General features: G+C 39.5%; 1 protein-coding gene across 1 annotated transcript in view; it reads right to left on the reverse strand.

Annotated features, from left to right (window-relative positions):
• Window positions 1-397: 397 nt before the first annotated feature.
• The window catches only part of gabrg3 (gamma-aminobutyric acid type A receptor subunit gamma3), a gene marked incomplete at both ends in the record, with an annotated part of 62,952 nt that continues 48,338 nt past the window's right edge, over window positions 398-15,011 (reverse strand). The window contains 4 exons of the mRNA XM_083911202.1: window positions 398-673; window positions 2,549-2,748; window positions 6,346-6,498; window positions 8,999-9,136. Coding sequence (XP_083767328.1) covers window positions 398-673; window positions 2,549-2,748; window positions 6,346-6,498; window positions 8,999-9,136 — 767 coding nt within the window. The remainder of the gene's footprint in view (window positions 674-2,548; window positions 2,749-6,345; window positions 6,499-8,998; window positions 9,137-15,011) is intronic.

The following is a 15,011-nucleotide window of genomic DNA, read 5'->3' on the forward strand; positions in this document are numbered from 1 at the left end:
TTGAACGTCCTTGGATTTTCATCAACTGGATTTGACTGATGGCTGGATAATAACGTACATTCCCTACAACACAAGTCATCCTCCTGATTGGGAAGTTGGGGAGCACATTTCCTTCTTTGTCTTCAAATTGTCATTAGCCTACAGTCCATTTCGTCCTCCCTCTGTGTACAGCGTATTGAAGGGAATCAGTCGTGTGTCGTATTATCATACCTGAAGTCACTGAGGCAAATCTCTGCTCGGCCTGCAGACCCACACTGTCTTCTTTTTTTTTTTTTTTTTATCTCCATGTAGCTGCTTCAGGTAGCACAGGAAATAGTTTGTTTGGTGTTACCTTTTCATTAATCTTGAATTTCTTCTGTTAAACTGTGCTGTCCTTCTGTTGTGACCAATCACTGTGCTAAAGGTAGAGATAGCCTACCCAGTAAACGATGTTGAACAGCAAGAAGGAGGTGGGAAAAAAGACGCGCGAGTATGCGTCCAGGTCAAGTAAATCTATGTGGACGCGTCCTTTTCTCCAACCGCCTCCTTTACACTCCTCGTAGCAGCAGAAGAAGCTCTGGCAGTCTTTTCCGTCCAGACACTCGAAGACACAAGCATCCTCAAAGTCCTGCCAGTACATGGAGTTGTTTAAAGTGAGGACTGTGTGTGGAGGTCTCACATCCAGGACAGAATAGTTCTAAGAATAAGAAGAGACATACAGAGAAACAGGAAGTAAAACTGATTTTTGACTTTAAGTCATGAACACTTATCAAATAAGTAAGTTTCCTCAACCCTGCACGGACAAGTTATTTTACAGAGATCTATAGTAGAACTAAAGAAGCTCCCATGACAGACAAACTGAAACATGCATTTCGATATGATCTCCTGATTTATCTTTGTTTAACACACCATATTTATTATAAAAGTCAGTGTTGCATGCTCAACAGACTTGGTTAATACAATATTGGATTACCACATCTACCGACTATAAACAGTATTTATTATTAAACACCCCAGAACGGTGTAATATGACTGGAGTCCTAATATGGATAAACCTTAAGGTTATGAATATAACCCCGGTTCTCATTCATAGCATTCGTTTCGTGTCTCACTATGGGAACGCCTCCTGCGTGACCTCATCAGAAGCACAATAACACTACGCCAGCCTTGGCTGGAATTGATGACGCCTATGTCAGGGGGAGCAGGGACCCTCCCCCTATATAACAGGCTGACATCGCTTCTCATAGAAGCCTGTTGACGACTGTATATTGGTTGCTAGGCTAAACTGTCCACAGACTAGAGTGCACCACTCGGGTCACGGGCGCCTCGTTGCCAGCTGCACAGTTATCTACTGGCGCGAAAAATAGCAATATTTTTTCTGAACAACAGGTAGCAATACCTTATACAGACAGGGTTTTCCCTTCTGGCCTGGTGGCTGCATAAGCTGTTAGACAAAGCTATAAACCGGCAAGCTGTAATAGCATGCTAGCTACCCATGGCTACTGCTATCAGCACGCAGGAGGCGTTCCCCATAGTGAGACACGAAACGAATGCTATAAAAGAGAACTTGTAGCATCTTGTTATTAGACCATCCCTGCCCGATAAATACCCACATCCTTCCAACTCCATGTCCCCGTTTTGTAGCACAGAAGAATTTTGTCTGTCTTCATCAAGATTATCATATTCTTATATGATATTATTATATGCAGTATTAATACATAAAATGGATGAAAACGTTTCTATTAACATATGTAAGGTATATGAAAAAATTTGCAAACTTAATTTTACAAGGTACACGCAGGAGGGCAAATGTATGAGATACATTTGAGACACAAACTCAGGCATTTTTTAACTTGACTATCCGTTTTGATCTTGTATATATTGTTTGGTTGGGACACACAGACAGACATAAATCCTGGCAAACCTCCTCTGTGGCACATTTTCACACACACACACACACACACACACACACACACACACACACACACACACACACACACACACACACACACACACACACACACACACACACACACACACACACACACACACACACACACACACACACACACACACACACACAATACCAACATCACTGTCACGGCTGGTAATAAGCTCATTTGGAGGAAAAAGATCACACTAATATTCACAGAGACAAGCTTCACTGTCTCTGTCAAACATTACAGATTAGAGCGTTGGTCTTCTGCATATGAGGTGACAGTCTACACTCCCTTGCTTCAGTTGTTGAAGCTTGGATGCTTGCTCATACTGATGCAGAGTCTTTTAAAATATTAACAGTCTTATCAGAAGAGCTTATAAAGGGCAGCATCACATTGTCTCAACCCTTAGAGGTTTTCTCACTTCCTTTATGTGATAACAAAAAAAACAAAGCATTGTCGGAGAAAAGCTACTTTTGTAACAAGTGACAGCAACCCCTAATGCAAAGGAATTACCTCATTCTACATTTGATCCTTTACATCACATATGAGTTCACTCTTTGAGGATTTTAAGGAATACTGCTGCAAGATAGTTCTACATAGAAAATATAACTGATTCAAGACCAACTCACCGATCTTTTAGGTTCCATGTAGCTGGGTCTCCTTGCGCTGTTTGAATAGTAATTTAACGTTGCATACTCCATCAAAGCAGCAAAGACAAACAGGAAGCAGACAGTGACGAAAAGGTCCATGGCGGTGACATAAGACACTCTGGGTAGTGACGTCCTGGCCACACTGCTGAGGGTTGTCATAGTGAGCACTGTGGTTATACCTGAAGGACACAAAAGAGAACTAACTCACCTTAAGCACTGCTCACAGATCCATGAGACTTAGACTTGTCTTTATTGATCCCTTTGGGATGACTTCAGCAGGGAAATTCAATTTCCATCAGCTTACAAAAAAGGTATAAAAGTAAAGCATCTACTATATACAGTATAAGATAAACAATAACTCTTAGCTAAATAGAAAGTAAAACAATAAACTCTTAGTTGAATATAGATGTAAGAATATAGTTCAAATAAAATTTTGGGAAAATTAAATCAGATAAGTTTAGTGTAGAGAAACGTATAAGATAAAATATGTATGACGATACGGCAGGGTTTGATTGTGGCATTGAACTGAATTTGAGTCAGATTTGCAGTATTTTCTCCACCTGATGTTTATTATAATCCAGAAGCACAAGAAAAATTGAAGTCAAAGTTCTCACAGATGCTTGCAGTGTTTGACTCCAGATCCTTTATGATCCCTTAAAACTCTGGAATGAGATGAACACTTCAGTTTTATATTGGAGAAGAGATAGCAGACTACATAAAAGCTCTGTTGACTATACAGTGAATGTGAAGCTCAGGAGCAGAGACCAGTTATACCCTTCTGCTGCTGGAACGTTTTACGTCCAATTTTTTGTCAACAACTACTTGGAAAATGTGACCATCGGAGAAGCATGCATTAAAACTGCGGCAAAAAAGGGGCACTTTTTAAGTCTGGCAGCACTAGTGTAAAAGGGACGGTGCAAAAGAGTGCCAACACAACATTGACAAACGTATTATCAACTTTTAAAGTTGATTCAGTCAATATGTTGCAAACAGTTGCTTATTTACACATGGCGTTATTATACATTTAAAGACACGTCTCTGACCTGGTTTTGCTGTAAAAATCTGCCTGCTGCCTCTTAAACACTGTTGAATCAACAAAACAATGAGCTGAAAGACACTAAAATGCTCTGTAGAGCAGAGAGGAACCGTAGAGTCGGGCGATTCTCTGTGGGTTCATCACTACGGACTTCTTTCATATTATACATATTAATTTGATCCGTTGTTTATATAAACATATCGATTAGTGAAGCTTTAAGATTTCCACAATTTACTGCATGCAGAAGCACTTAGCAGCTGTCTTGCTTTGATCTTAACAGTGTCAGTGTTAACGCTGCTTAGTTAGATGCATATTTTGACTAACAGCAGATGTTGATGTCGCTCAGATTGAGAGGCATGAGATAACCTCTATTCCTCCAGCATCTCTCTTTATTTCCTCTCTCCCAACTCCTCCCCCATGAATTTTATAGAGATGCCTATAAGAAAAAAACATCTGTGACTGTTTCACTAAGGTTCCCATGGTAACAAGCTGGCCCCATCTATTTCAGGCGGACACCTCACACTTTTGCTTTAGCCTCTGCTTGACACAGTGATTACACTTACCTGCCTTCGCCGGATGCTGTAGCACACATTTGAGAGGTTTTGCTCTAAATGATAGAATGAACAGCAGGCTTGAAGAGAGGCATTTATATCTACTGCCAGCTTAATGTGGAGGAAATGGTTTGGTTCTTTATAAGGTGTGTCAAATATAAATTGTTCAAGGGCGCGTCAGGAGCGTGATAACTTGCTCCTGAGCGAAGTTAGTCTATCACTATCAGTTTTTAAGGCTCAATCCTGAGCTGAAAGCTTTTCTGCCAAAGACTGACTCATTCTATCCTTTCATTCCTTTAAAGAGTTTTACTATTATTCCAACTCCCCGTGGCTTTAAATTCCATTCATTATCTTCTTTCTCTCTCTTAATCTGCATGCAATCGATCCTTGTGCTTTACAGCAAAGATGACATATATACTTTATGTATATATATATATATATAACAACATAACATTTTCAAAGATAGCTTATGAGTATGCACGTGCACTGTTCAAATGACCACACACTCCTAAACAATAATAATAATGGCAATAACTGCACTATACTATTCACCAACTGGGTTTACTTCAGTGTGAAACACTTAGCCCAGGTGAATTTCAATCACAATGTGCAATAGTAATAGTAATGTCATCCCCTGTGCCTAAGTGTGAATTTAAACATATATTGTATATATATATATATATATATATATATTATATATTTTTATAAGTTTTATAAGATTTTATACATATACAGTTTTTCTATAATAATAGTTTTTTATCCACTTTGCTGCTGTAATATGGAAATGTCCCCTTTGTTCCTGATACTCTGAGCTTCTGTTCTCTCTGTCTGTAACATTCATGTCTCATCAATGCATGTTACTAATTCAACTTTATATCTACCACCATAATTGTTATTGTCAGTCATGTTCTGTCACCTTGCTTGTATATTGATGTTCTGCTGTGTTAAATACCATAACATGTTAGTAATATTTTCATTACTTTAACTAGTAATTTAGTTACTGTTACTTTTTTAGTTGCTTGCATCTCTAGGAAGTTTCTGTCTGTCTGTCTTTGTCTCTCTCTGTCCATCTGTGTGTCTTTTCTCTCTTTCTCTCTCCTTTTCTTCCTCCCCAACCGGTGCAGACAGAAGTCCGTCCTCCATAGAGCTGGGTCTGTCTGACGTTCCTCACTGTTATAGGGAAGGTTTTCGTTGCCACTGTACTCTACAGAGGAATTGTTAGGTCTATGTAAATCATAAATAAGTCATAGAGTGTGGTCTATACCTACTCTGTAAAGTGTCCTGAGATAACTTTTGTTATGATTTGGCACTGTAAATAAAATTATATTGAATTCAAAAGAGACAAATTAAAACATCTATACATTCTTTACTAACTTTTTTTTCCCCAATTCCTTAAAGCTCCCATATGATAAAAAAAGTTCCATCTCTTTTTTTGATTATAAAGCAGGTCGGGGTGCTTTAAAAATACTGTGAAAATATCAAAACACTCAAATAAATCCACAGAGAAATGCACACAGCCCGGTTTAATAAACTGTGACTTTAAACGAGCCGTCAGGACTTTTGTTCAGTTGTGATGTCACAGCTGTACTATATAGAGGTAGAAATTGTTAGCCAATAAGAGCAGACTGGGCTTTTTCAGGAGGGGGTCTTAAACAGGCATAGAGTTTCAGACAGAGGGTGAATATAGGTCTAATCATGTGTTTTTAACATGACGTTAACATTAAAGAATTAAAGCATTAAAGCCCAAAATAGAAGTATGAACCTAAAATTAGTTTTTAATGAAGGTCTGGGCTAACACAACTAGAACATGTGTAAGAATGATGAAATGTAACCAGAAAAAAGGTATAAAATCAATTACCTTCACCAAAGTGTTCCACAGGACTGCACGACAACACATAGATAGCATGCAGGGAAAAGAAAAAGCATAACAAAACAGAAAAGACCGGTGGAGAGACCCAGGTTAAATGACACACAAATATCCATGCAGTGTAGATGAATGGCAAAAACAGAGCATTTTCAAAATAAAACATGATTTAAATGCGCAAATGGAAACCTGAAAAGAAGAACCTTGACAGGATGTCTGCATCAGTATTTCCACTTATCCCTCTCACAATGGAAGTTTAAAGTGATGTTCCAGACATAAACCTAAAGTGTGGACAAAGATAATTAACTGCTGTGAGAAAGAGTACCTAAAGCCGTTCTGGCTGGCGTGGCGTCTTTTTTGATCCAGAAGGACACCCAGGAGAGGACCACGGTGAGGATGCAGGGGATGTAAGTCTGGATGGTGAAGTAGCCCATTCTTCTACTCAGGTCAAAGTACACTGTCATTAACACATAGTCACCTGTGTGTGAAAACAACACAACCTTTACCTTTCCAGAAGTAGAAAAGCTTTTTGCTCTTCCGCTTGCAAAGAAAAAATAGCAATATTTTCCTCCCCTCTCACCTGGTGGCTGCACAAGCTGTTAGACAAACCTATAAACCGGCAAGCGGTAAAATATATATACATATATATATATATATATATATATATATATATATATACATATATATGTATATATGTATTAGCAGTAAAAGATTTATAAGATGTAAAGATATTTACTTGTGTACTTTTGTATCACGTGATTACAGCTATGTAATACTATTTTGTATTCAAGTGTTTATACACCAGTTATGTACATCCAGAGGATTAATAGACACTTAAAATGTCCTCATTACTACTCCATTATAGTGTGTTATAAACTATTTAAGTGTTTATATACTGCCAATGAGTGCTAAATGGTGCTGGGTGGGAGAGATGAAGTGCAGTACTGCACATTGTTTAGTCTAATATTGGGTGGCTAGCTGTAAAGGTTAAGATTCCTGAGAAATTAGTTATGCAAATGATGCATAATATTTCTAAAAATATGCGAGTTGAGTCAGCTCTATTTAGATCAAGTCCAGCTTCCTACTAAGGTGGTCTCTTATTGGATTTCTTCCTTCAGCTGATATAAGTAATTATTACTGGTAGCATTGAATTGCCTTATAAACCTGTATAATATACTGTGATCTGGCTGGTGATCTGAATATCAGTCTGCAGAGATTAGAAGCCTTCTTACCCAGTGACTGTTATGTTTTGATTGCACGCAATCAAAGAAAATCCTTGTGTGTTCAGTTTCTTGCCCAAGAGAGGTTTTGATATGAATCCTTAAGATTTTAATCACATTTTTGATACTATATATTGGCAACATATTTTTCTTCATTCAGTGTATTTACATTTTGTTGTTATTTCTGTATACAGTAGATTTCATTGTTAGTGGCGTAGCTCGCCATTTCAATTAGAAATACACCTACAAATCCCCAAAAAACTCATATTTCTGCATCATTTGACAATGGGATCAGTTTTTAATATTGCAGGATAGGAGGCAGGCTGGACACCTGCTGCATTGTTATTAATTTAAACAGTTGCATATGCAATAAAACAACAGTGAGTGGTCTAACTAGTGGATTTGTTTGTTTATCCTGGAATTGACTTGGTGGTCTCAACAAGGGCCTCAACAAAACAGTTTTTAAAATTTACAAACTGAATTACTAAAATGGTAGTGCTAGAAGTAGTAGTGCTTAAAGTGAAACTTTGGTGTAAAATCATCCCAGGGTCTTTTTAGTCAAATTCGGTCATCAAATAAGCCATTGAGACAATTTTTTAGTGTATGAATTATTTACTTAGATTTCCCGGAGAGTCGCTTGACAGCCAAATGCTGCTTACACGGATAAGCTTGGGGCGGCGAGTTGGATGATTAAAACGTATTTTTTAACCACTACTACTGCTCCAAATAACACCAAACCTCTGCAGTAACTATGAGTAGAGTCCCCACCAATTAACCAAAGCTCCAAAAGAGTGTTTTGAAAGACTTACCTACTGGCCCCGGTACAAGCCGCTCCATTCGAGTCGATTACCAAATGCAATCCAAAGGGAATTTATTCCAGCAAAACACGTAAACGTTGTGGTTTGCTGCAGACACGGTGATCCCTCTGCCTAAGTGTCTCGATCGCCGTCTCAACGTCCAGATTCAAAACAATAGAACACTGGTTTATCAGAGCACGGTCATCGTACCGCAAATGCAGCCAATGAAACGTTTCTGGGTTGTAAGCTTTCATTTTTGTCTTGCAGCTAGGAAAGATACAAACATTTACCGAACTGCCACAAACCACAAAGTTCACGTGTTTTGCTGGAATAAATTTTGGTAATTGACTTGAATGGAGCAGCTGGTACCGGGGCCAGTAGGTAAGTCTTTTAAAACACTCTTTAATACACTCCGTGTTCACATACTACGTTGTTGGTGCTATGGTTAATGGGGACTCTTATCATGCTACTGCAGAGGTTTGGTGTTATTTGGAGCAGTATTAGTGGTTAAAAAAGACGTTTAATGCATCCAACACGCTGTCTTGAGCTTATCCGTGCAGGCTGTTAGCGACTCTCCGGAAAATCTATGTTAACAATTTATTCAAGAAAAAATATTGTCTCGATGGTTTATTTGATGACCCAATTTGCCTAAAAATACCCTGGGATGATTTTACACTGGAATTTCACTTTAAGCAGGGAACTCTATGAATACTACAGTAACTTACTATCTCGTACAGTATTGATTCCGATTGTCATTACATGTTTTCTTGTGTGATATTTATCTAACATTCTAAGTTTCTTCTCTTCCAAACAGTTTGTCTTAACTTTGAACTTTCCAAATGTAGGAAACTGATAACAAGAGGTGATGTGACAAACAACTTGTTGAACAATACATGAGTAAAGGAATTATAATGATTTCTGCCACTACTTCCACAAAGCCAGTGTCAGATCCAGGTCCTACCTGCTGTTGTCTTTATTATGTCTGTAGTGTTTCTCAGGCCCATGAAATCAAACTGGTAGAGACGCCAGGACTTTTGGTCAGACGCCTCCACAGAGTTCTTCCTCCACTTGTAAATCATCTCATCTTGTGGGTATCCATCTGCAATTAAACAGAGCATGTGTGTGTATGTGATCCTTGGGACTATATGGCACATCCTAATGATGGATATCCTGTGCAGACAGACCTAGGGCCACCCAAAGCAACATTTGTCTCGTGCTGGAGGCTGGCTAATGAAAAGACAGTCTGGAATGAAGACAGAGGCAGAAGGAAAGTAGATTAAATGAAAGCTTTGGTTCAATAATGCACTGAATCCATCTTGATGTCGAGCCTGACCTTCACATGATGCGCACAGAGCCCGGGAGTGCTTTTACAATCGATCATGTGAGGTTAATGATGGGTTAATGATTCCATTTCTGCTTTGGTGTCGCACTAGACTGGATCTTTCCTGTCTTAAACAGACGTATAACAAAATTATAATCTAGCCTGATAGAAATCTTATGCAATAGTTTCTCAATTAATAAAAACATTAGCTTCGAGGGAAGATGTTGCCCAAACTACTAATTGTTTTCAAACATGCTGGATGAATGAATTCCATTAACATTTGCAACAATTCTCTCATTCGCTATTAATGGTGCCATTAAAGTTTCAGAAATTGCTACTCAAATCCAAACACTCAAAACTTCATGATGTTGTAAATAGCTTTTTAACCAACACTGGATTAGCAGTATTCTGTATGCCATTTAATGATATTAAACCTTGCTAATGGAATCAGTCTATCAGGAAGACATTTTCCTTTTAAAAATTAAAGTGTTTCAGATGCATATATTTTTCGTTGACACCCCCCACATCCCACTGGAGTAAACTGGGTCATTTGGGAGTTTGGAGTATTGGTTGGACTAAACAAACAATCTAAAAATGGCACTTTGGGCTCTGGGAAATTTCTCACCATTTTTTGACTTTTTACAAACCAAATTATTTCTTGATGAATTAAGAACAAAATCAGCAGATTGATCATGATGAAACATAATCACCAGCTGAAGCCCTACATTAAAAAGTTAAATGTAGATCAACCTCAACCAGCTACAACATTTAAATGCTGCTTACACATTGACACACCAGTAACACTTATCTAACATATGTATATATCAGTTTTGCTAATTCTGCATATTGTTATTGAAGTAACATTTTCAGTGCATGACTTTTATAATAGTACAAATAATAATTAACTGTATTTATATAGAACATTTCATAACAGAAAGTGCTTTACAAAAAATAAACAATACCACAATAAAATCCTAAAAAGATAAATAAGATAATACAATTAATAAAACAAGTTTATAATAATTAAAAAACTGATTGGTAGATATGATGTTAATGCTGATGACAGTGAGTGCTAGTTAGTGTCTTTTGTTGTATTATGGTCAGCCAAGGCTATTATTTGGAGCAGAACTGTCTCTATAGTTATTTTTTTTTCCTTTATTCTCTTTGAACTCTGGTGTAAAGCATTTTTGCAGAGCTACAAATCTGATTTTCATTAGCTGACATGAAGAACAATATTTGTCATTTGTTTTGTTTTTCTGTCAAAGTGTGTTTTAGAGTAGCTACATCTGACCTGTACAAACACCTGGATGTTTGGCAAGTTCTCTATTTTAAAACAAATAGGCCAGGATGTCACTGTGATAATTTAAGCAGAAAATCCAATAAAAAATAATTATGGTGATCATATAATATGTATAACTATTACTTACAGAAAACTGGACAGCACTCTAGTAATCTTGAAATGAAATATGCACACTATAATGAGTCAGCAGCTTTCTATTACTGAGTAGTATTACTGAGAGTACTGAGTTATAACTCCAAGAAATGCAATGGAGATATGTGTCTCCAACCAAATAAGCACAACATTATTCATACAACATGAAGGTATTATGACTATAAGGTGAGTTAAAGTGAACTTATTTAAGATGAATATTCCTCATTAATGCAGAGACTTTTTGTTCATATTTTCACTGAATCTTATTTACTGCAAAACATTTTCAGGATTCAAAAGAACAGAAGCTTTTTGAGTACAACTAGACTTAAGCAAAGTCTCAACGTTGCTACATGCTTCACTAAGTAAATTCAATTCTATAGTAATTTACTGCAAATACTTGAATATGAAAATTTCTTAAAATGGTCTGTTTATCAGAGCAAACAAGGGTTAATGATAATGATTAGAGTGAACCCGACCAGAGAAATCAAAACAACAAGCCAAAAGACAATAAAATAATCGGTAGAGCTGAGAGGAACATCTGGCTGCAGAGCTCCAGACCCAGGCCCCATCCGGCACTGGGCCAAATCTCCAGCACTACGACCCATGGTGAAAAATCACTGCAAGGTGTCTCTCAATCAATAATGTGACACCATCGTGAAGTAACCCCAGTCTTTCTTTTTCTGAAGGTAAGCAGTGTAGTACAGTATGAAGCACGGAGGAATTAGCAAGCTAGCTAGTAGTTGAAACATTTAAAACACACATTGCCAGATGAGAGACATTATAATGTTATGTTGTATCATGTCCATGCCACTGTATAAGTAGGCTTATTATAAACGTCATATGAACTCCACCAGTAACACCAAGGTATACAACCTCTACTGTAACTTAGGTAACAATGTAGGAGGAGGGCATAGGGCTCTGGGGGAGACAGGTTTTAACTGGAACAAATGGAAGGTAGGGTGGATCTTCAAGGATGCCAGGAGCCTGAGGCGAACAGCAGTGGCATTAACAATGGTCTCCACTTCAAATGGACCATTGAATCTGGGAGAGAATTTCTTAGAGGCCACACTGATTGGTTCCAAGTACATATGCAGCGGAGAGCATTTTCCAGATCCTGGTTGGCTCTCTCTGTTTGGCCGTTGGACTGAGGGTGGTACACCGAGGACAAGCTCACCGTAGGTCCCGTTGCCAGGCAAAACTCCTTCCCACCATTTGAGGTAAACTGGGGACCACGATGTCCACTGGAATCCCATGGATCCTGAAACACATGATCCACCTACATTTCCGCAGTTTCATCAGCAGTGGCAGTTTAGGAAGGGCCAAAAAATGTACAGCTTTAGAAAAATCGTTGGTAGGGGTGCAACGGATCAAAAAGCTCATGGTTCGGCTCGTTGCTTGGATCAGTCACGGATTGGATAATTTTTCGGATCAGCCAAATAAAAAAAAAAAACAAGACAAAGTTTATTCACTACATGTGAAAAGATCTACATCTGTGGGATCACTCCTGCCTCATTCCCTACATTTATTTGATTTTTGTCATTATCAGTTGTAACTGGGATATTAGTACTGGGCCTCTTTTTCTTCCATTTCTCCATTGCTTGTGTCAGTACCTGCACAAGATGAGTGCCTGTGTGACTCATGTAGAGTGCACTGGACTTCTCATCTCACAGTCTGCTGTGATGAAGTGAGCGGTTATTGTCACATAGTTCTGTGTTCCCCTGGACGTCCACCCGTCTGTCGTAAGTGCAACAGAGAATGCTCAGGATAGTTCATCCACAATTTTTTTTCTTCTCCTGCTCATTGAGATCTGGCACAATCTTTTCGCTGAAGTGGGTGCGCGACAAGATGTCGTAAGGTGGCTCAAGCACTTTCAACATCTGCTTAAAGCCCTCGTTTTGCACAACTGAATATAACCTCATGTCTGTAGCTATAAACACACCAATAGCATTTGTGATGACTTTAGCCCTGTCAAATTGTGCAGCAAGGGGCTTCGTGATAAGCGGTTGTTGAGCAGCCTTTGTTTTCACTCTGGTCAGTGAAACACCGGGGTGATGTCACTTTAAATGGGTGGCCATGCTTGATGTGTTTCCACTGTCATATGGCGCTGGTAGAATTTTGCGAAGCCCAGGAACCTTTGGAGCTGTTTGCATGACTTGGGTTGAGGCCAATTTGTCACCACCTGGACCTTAGCAGGATCTGTCCTCGCCTGCCCGCTCTCCAGGATGTACCCCAGGAAGGAAACAGAGTGACATGAAACTCCAATTTTTTTTCTTGTTACAAACAATTTATTCTCCCACAAGAAAATCAAAATGTCGTCGATATACGAACACAGAATGGTTCAGGAAGTCTCTCAATACATTGTTAAACATGACTTTGAATATGACCGGTGCATTCATTAATCCAAACAGCATGACCAGGTACTGAAATGTCCCAGAGGTGAATGCCGTTTTCCACTCATCTGCTTCTCTTATACACATCCAGGTGATAGGCATTACGCAGGACAGGTTTGGTGAAGATTGTCGCGCCATGAAGGGGTTCAAAAGCAGAGTTGATAAGGGGTAATTGATATTTATTTTGAACTGTGATATTGTTTAAACCCTGGAAGTAAATGCAGGTTCTCAGGGTCTTATCTTTCTTGCCCACAAAAAAGAACCTGGCGCCAAGAGGAGAAGAGGAAAGGTGTGTGATACCTGAGTTCAGGGCATCGGTTATGTAGGTCTCCATGCTTTTTCATTCAGAAGTGGAGAGGTTGTAGAGCCTGCTGGTTGGAAGTGGGCTCCAGGCAGCAGCTCAATGGTGAAGGCGTAAGGTCTGTGAGGTGGTAATGACTGGGCTCCCTGCTTGCTGAACACCTCAGCTAGGTCGCGATAGCCATAAGGTACTGAGGAGATATCAGGGGGTTCTGGTAGAGCAAGACTGGGTTTACTTGAGCATAGGAGAAGAGCAGACTTGAGAGATGAAGAATGACAGAAAAAAAAATCCAACTAGTGATTCTACCGGCTGCCCAATAGATGTTATGATTATGTTTCTGGAGCCAGGGTAAACAAAGTACAAGAGGGGTGTGAGAAGATGACATGGCATGAAAGGATATCTGTACACGGTGATTACCAGCAAGTGACAGTGTTTCAGTTTGATGAGTGATGTGAGCCTACTGTCACCATTTAATGCGTTGACCACAAGGGGTATCAATGGTAAAAGATTCAATTTGGGAAAGTTCAACAAACTGGGAATCTATCAGGTTGGAGTCATAGCCAGAATCTACGAGAGTCTCTAGTCGAAAGGTTTCTCCGTTGAGCAAAATACAAGCATCAATGTTGATACGTTTACAGGGTAACATGGGAACCACAGTGCTATTCACCAGAACCCCGACTGCAACTGGTGAGGACTTGGGTTTAAACGTTGCGGGCAGGTGGCAAGGTTATGTCCTGGTTGTCCTCAGTAGGTACACAGTCCTTCCTTAAAGTGCTGACCGTGCTCAGCTAGTGTTAGCCGGTTCCAGCCCAACTGCATGGGTTCCTCTTGGTTTGTGGAACCAAGAGACGGGTTATTGTTTGCATTCCGGGTCTCAGATAGCCAGTGTTAAGCAATAGATGAGGCAGCAGAACCAAGGGAATTCACCACATGTACAAGCCATGAGCCATGGCGCAAGCTAAGCAGTCGGTTGCTAGTGTCGTGGCTGGCAATCGGATGGTCGGAGACAGAAATAATCTTGTCGAAAACAGTTCAAAAGTGGCACTAGCAGTGAGTGGGCTATGCCAAAAAGCCATCCTCCAGGCCCTAGCCATCCATGAGAGCAAGCCCAAAACATAGGCAATTTTAGCTCTGTCAATACTATAAGTCAATGGTTGAAAATTCAAAAACTAGGGAACAGTGGAAAAGGAAAGACTTACAGTCACCAAAGTTACTGTTGTAACATTCAGGGGCTGGAACGAACGGCTCACGGGGCGCCCACTGGTACTGCTGGGGTGAGATTTGGCACAGGTAAATTATTTATCTGGAGTTCATTCTCTGCTTGAGAGAGGCCAGGGGTCAGATTGGCGAATTCATGATTCCACACAACGTCTGGTCATGATGTCCAAGCATAACTCTTTGGGAAGACACAGACTCAGGTTCATCACCTGTGAACCTGAGTCTAAGTCCGCTCGGCCCATGCTTGGCGAGATCGTTCTATTATGGATTAGGACGGGATCCAACAGGGCTTGTGAAGTCACCAGTGAGAGT

The sequence above is a fragment of the Echiichthys vipera genome (assembly GCF_963691815.1).
Source record: "Echiichthys vipera genome assembly, chromosome: 3".
Classification (NCBI taxonomy): Eukaryota; Metazoa; Chordata; class Actinopteri; order Perciformes; family Trachinidae; genus Echiichthys; species Echiichthys vipera.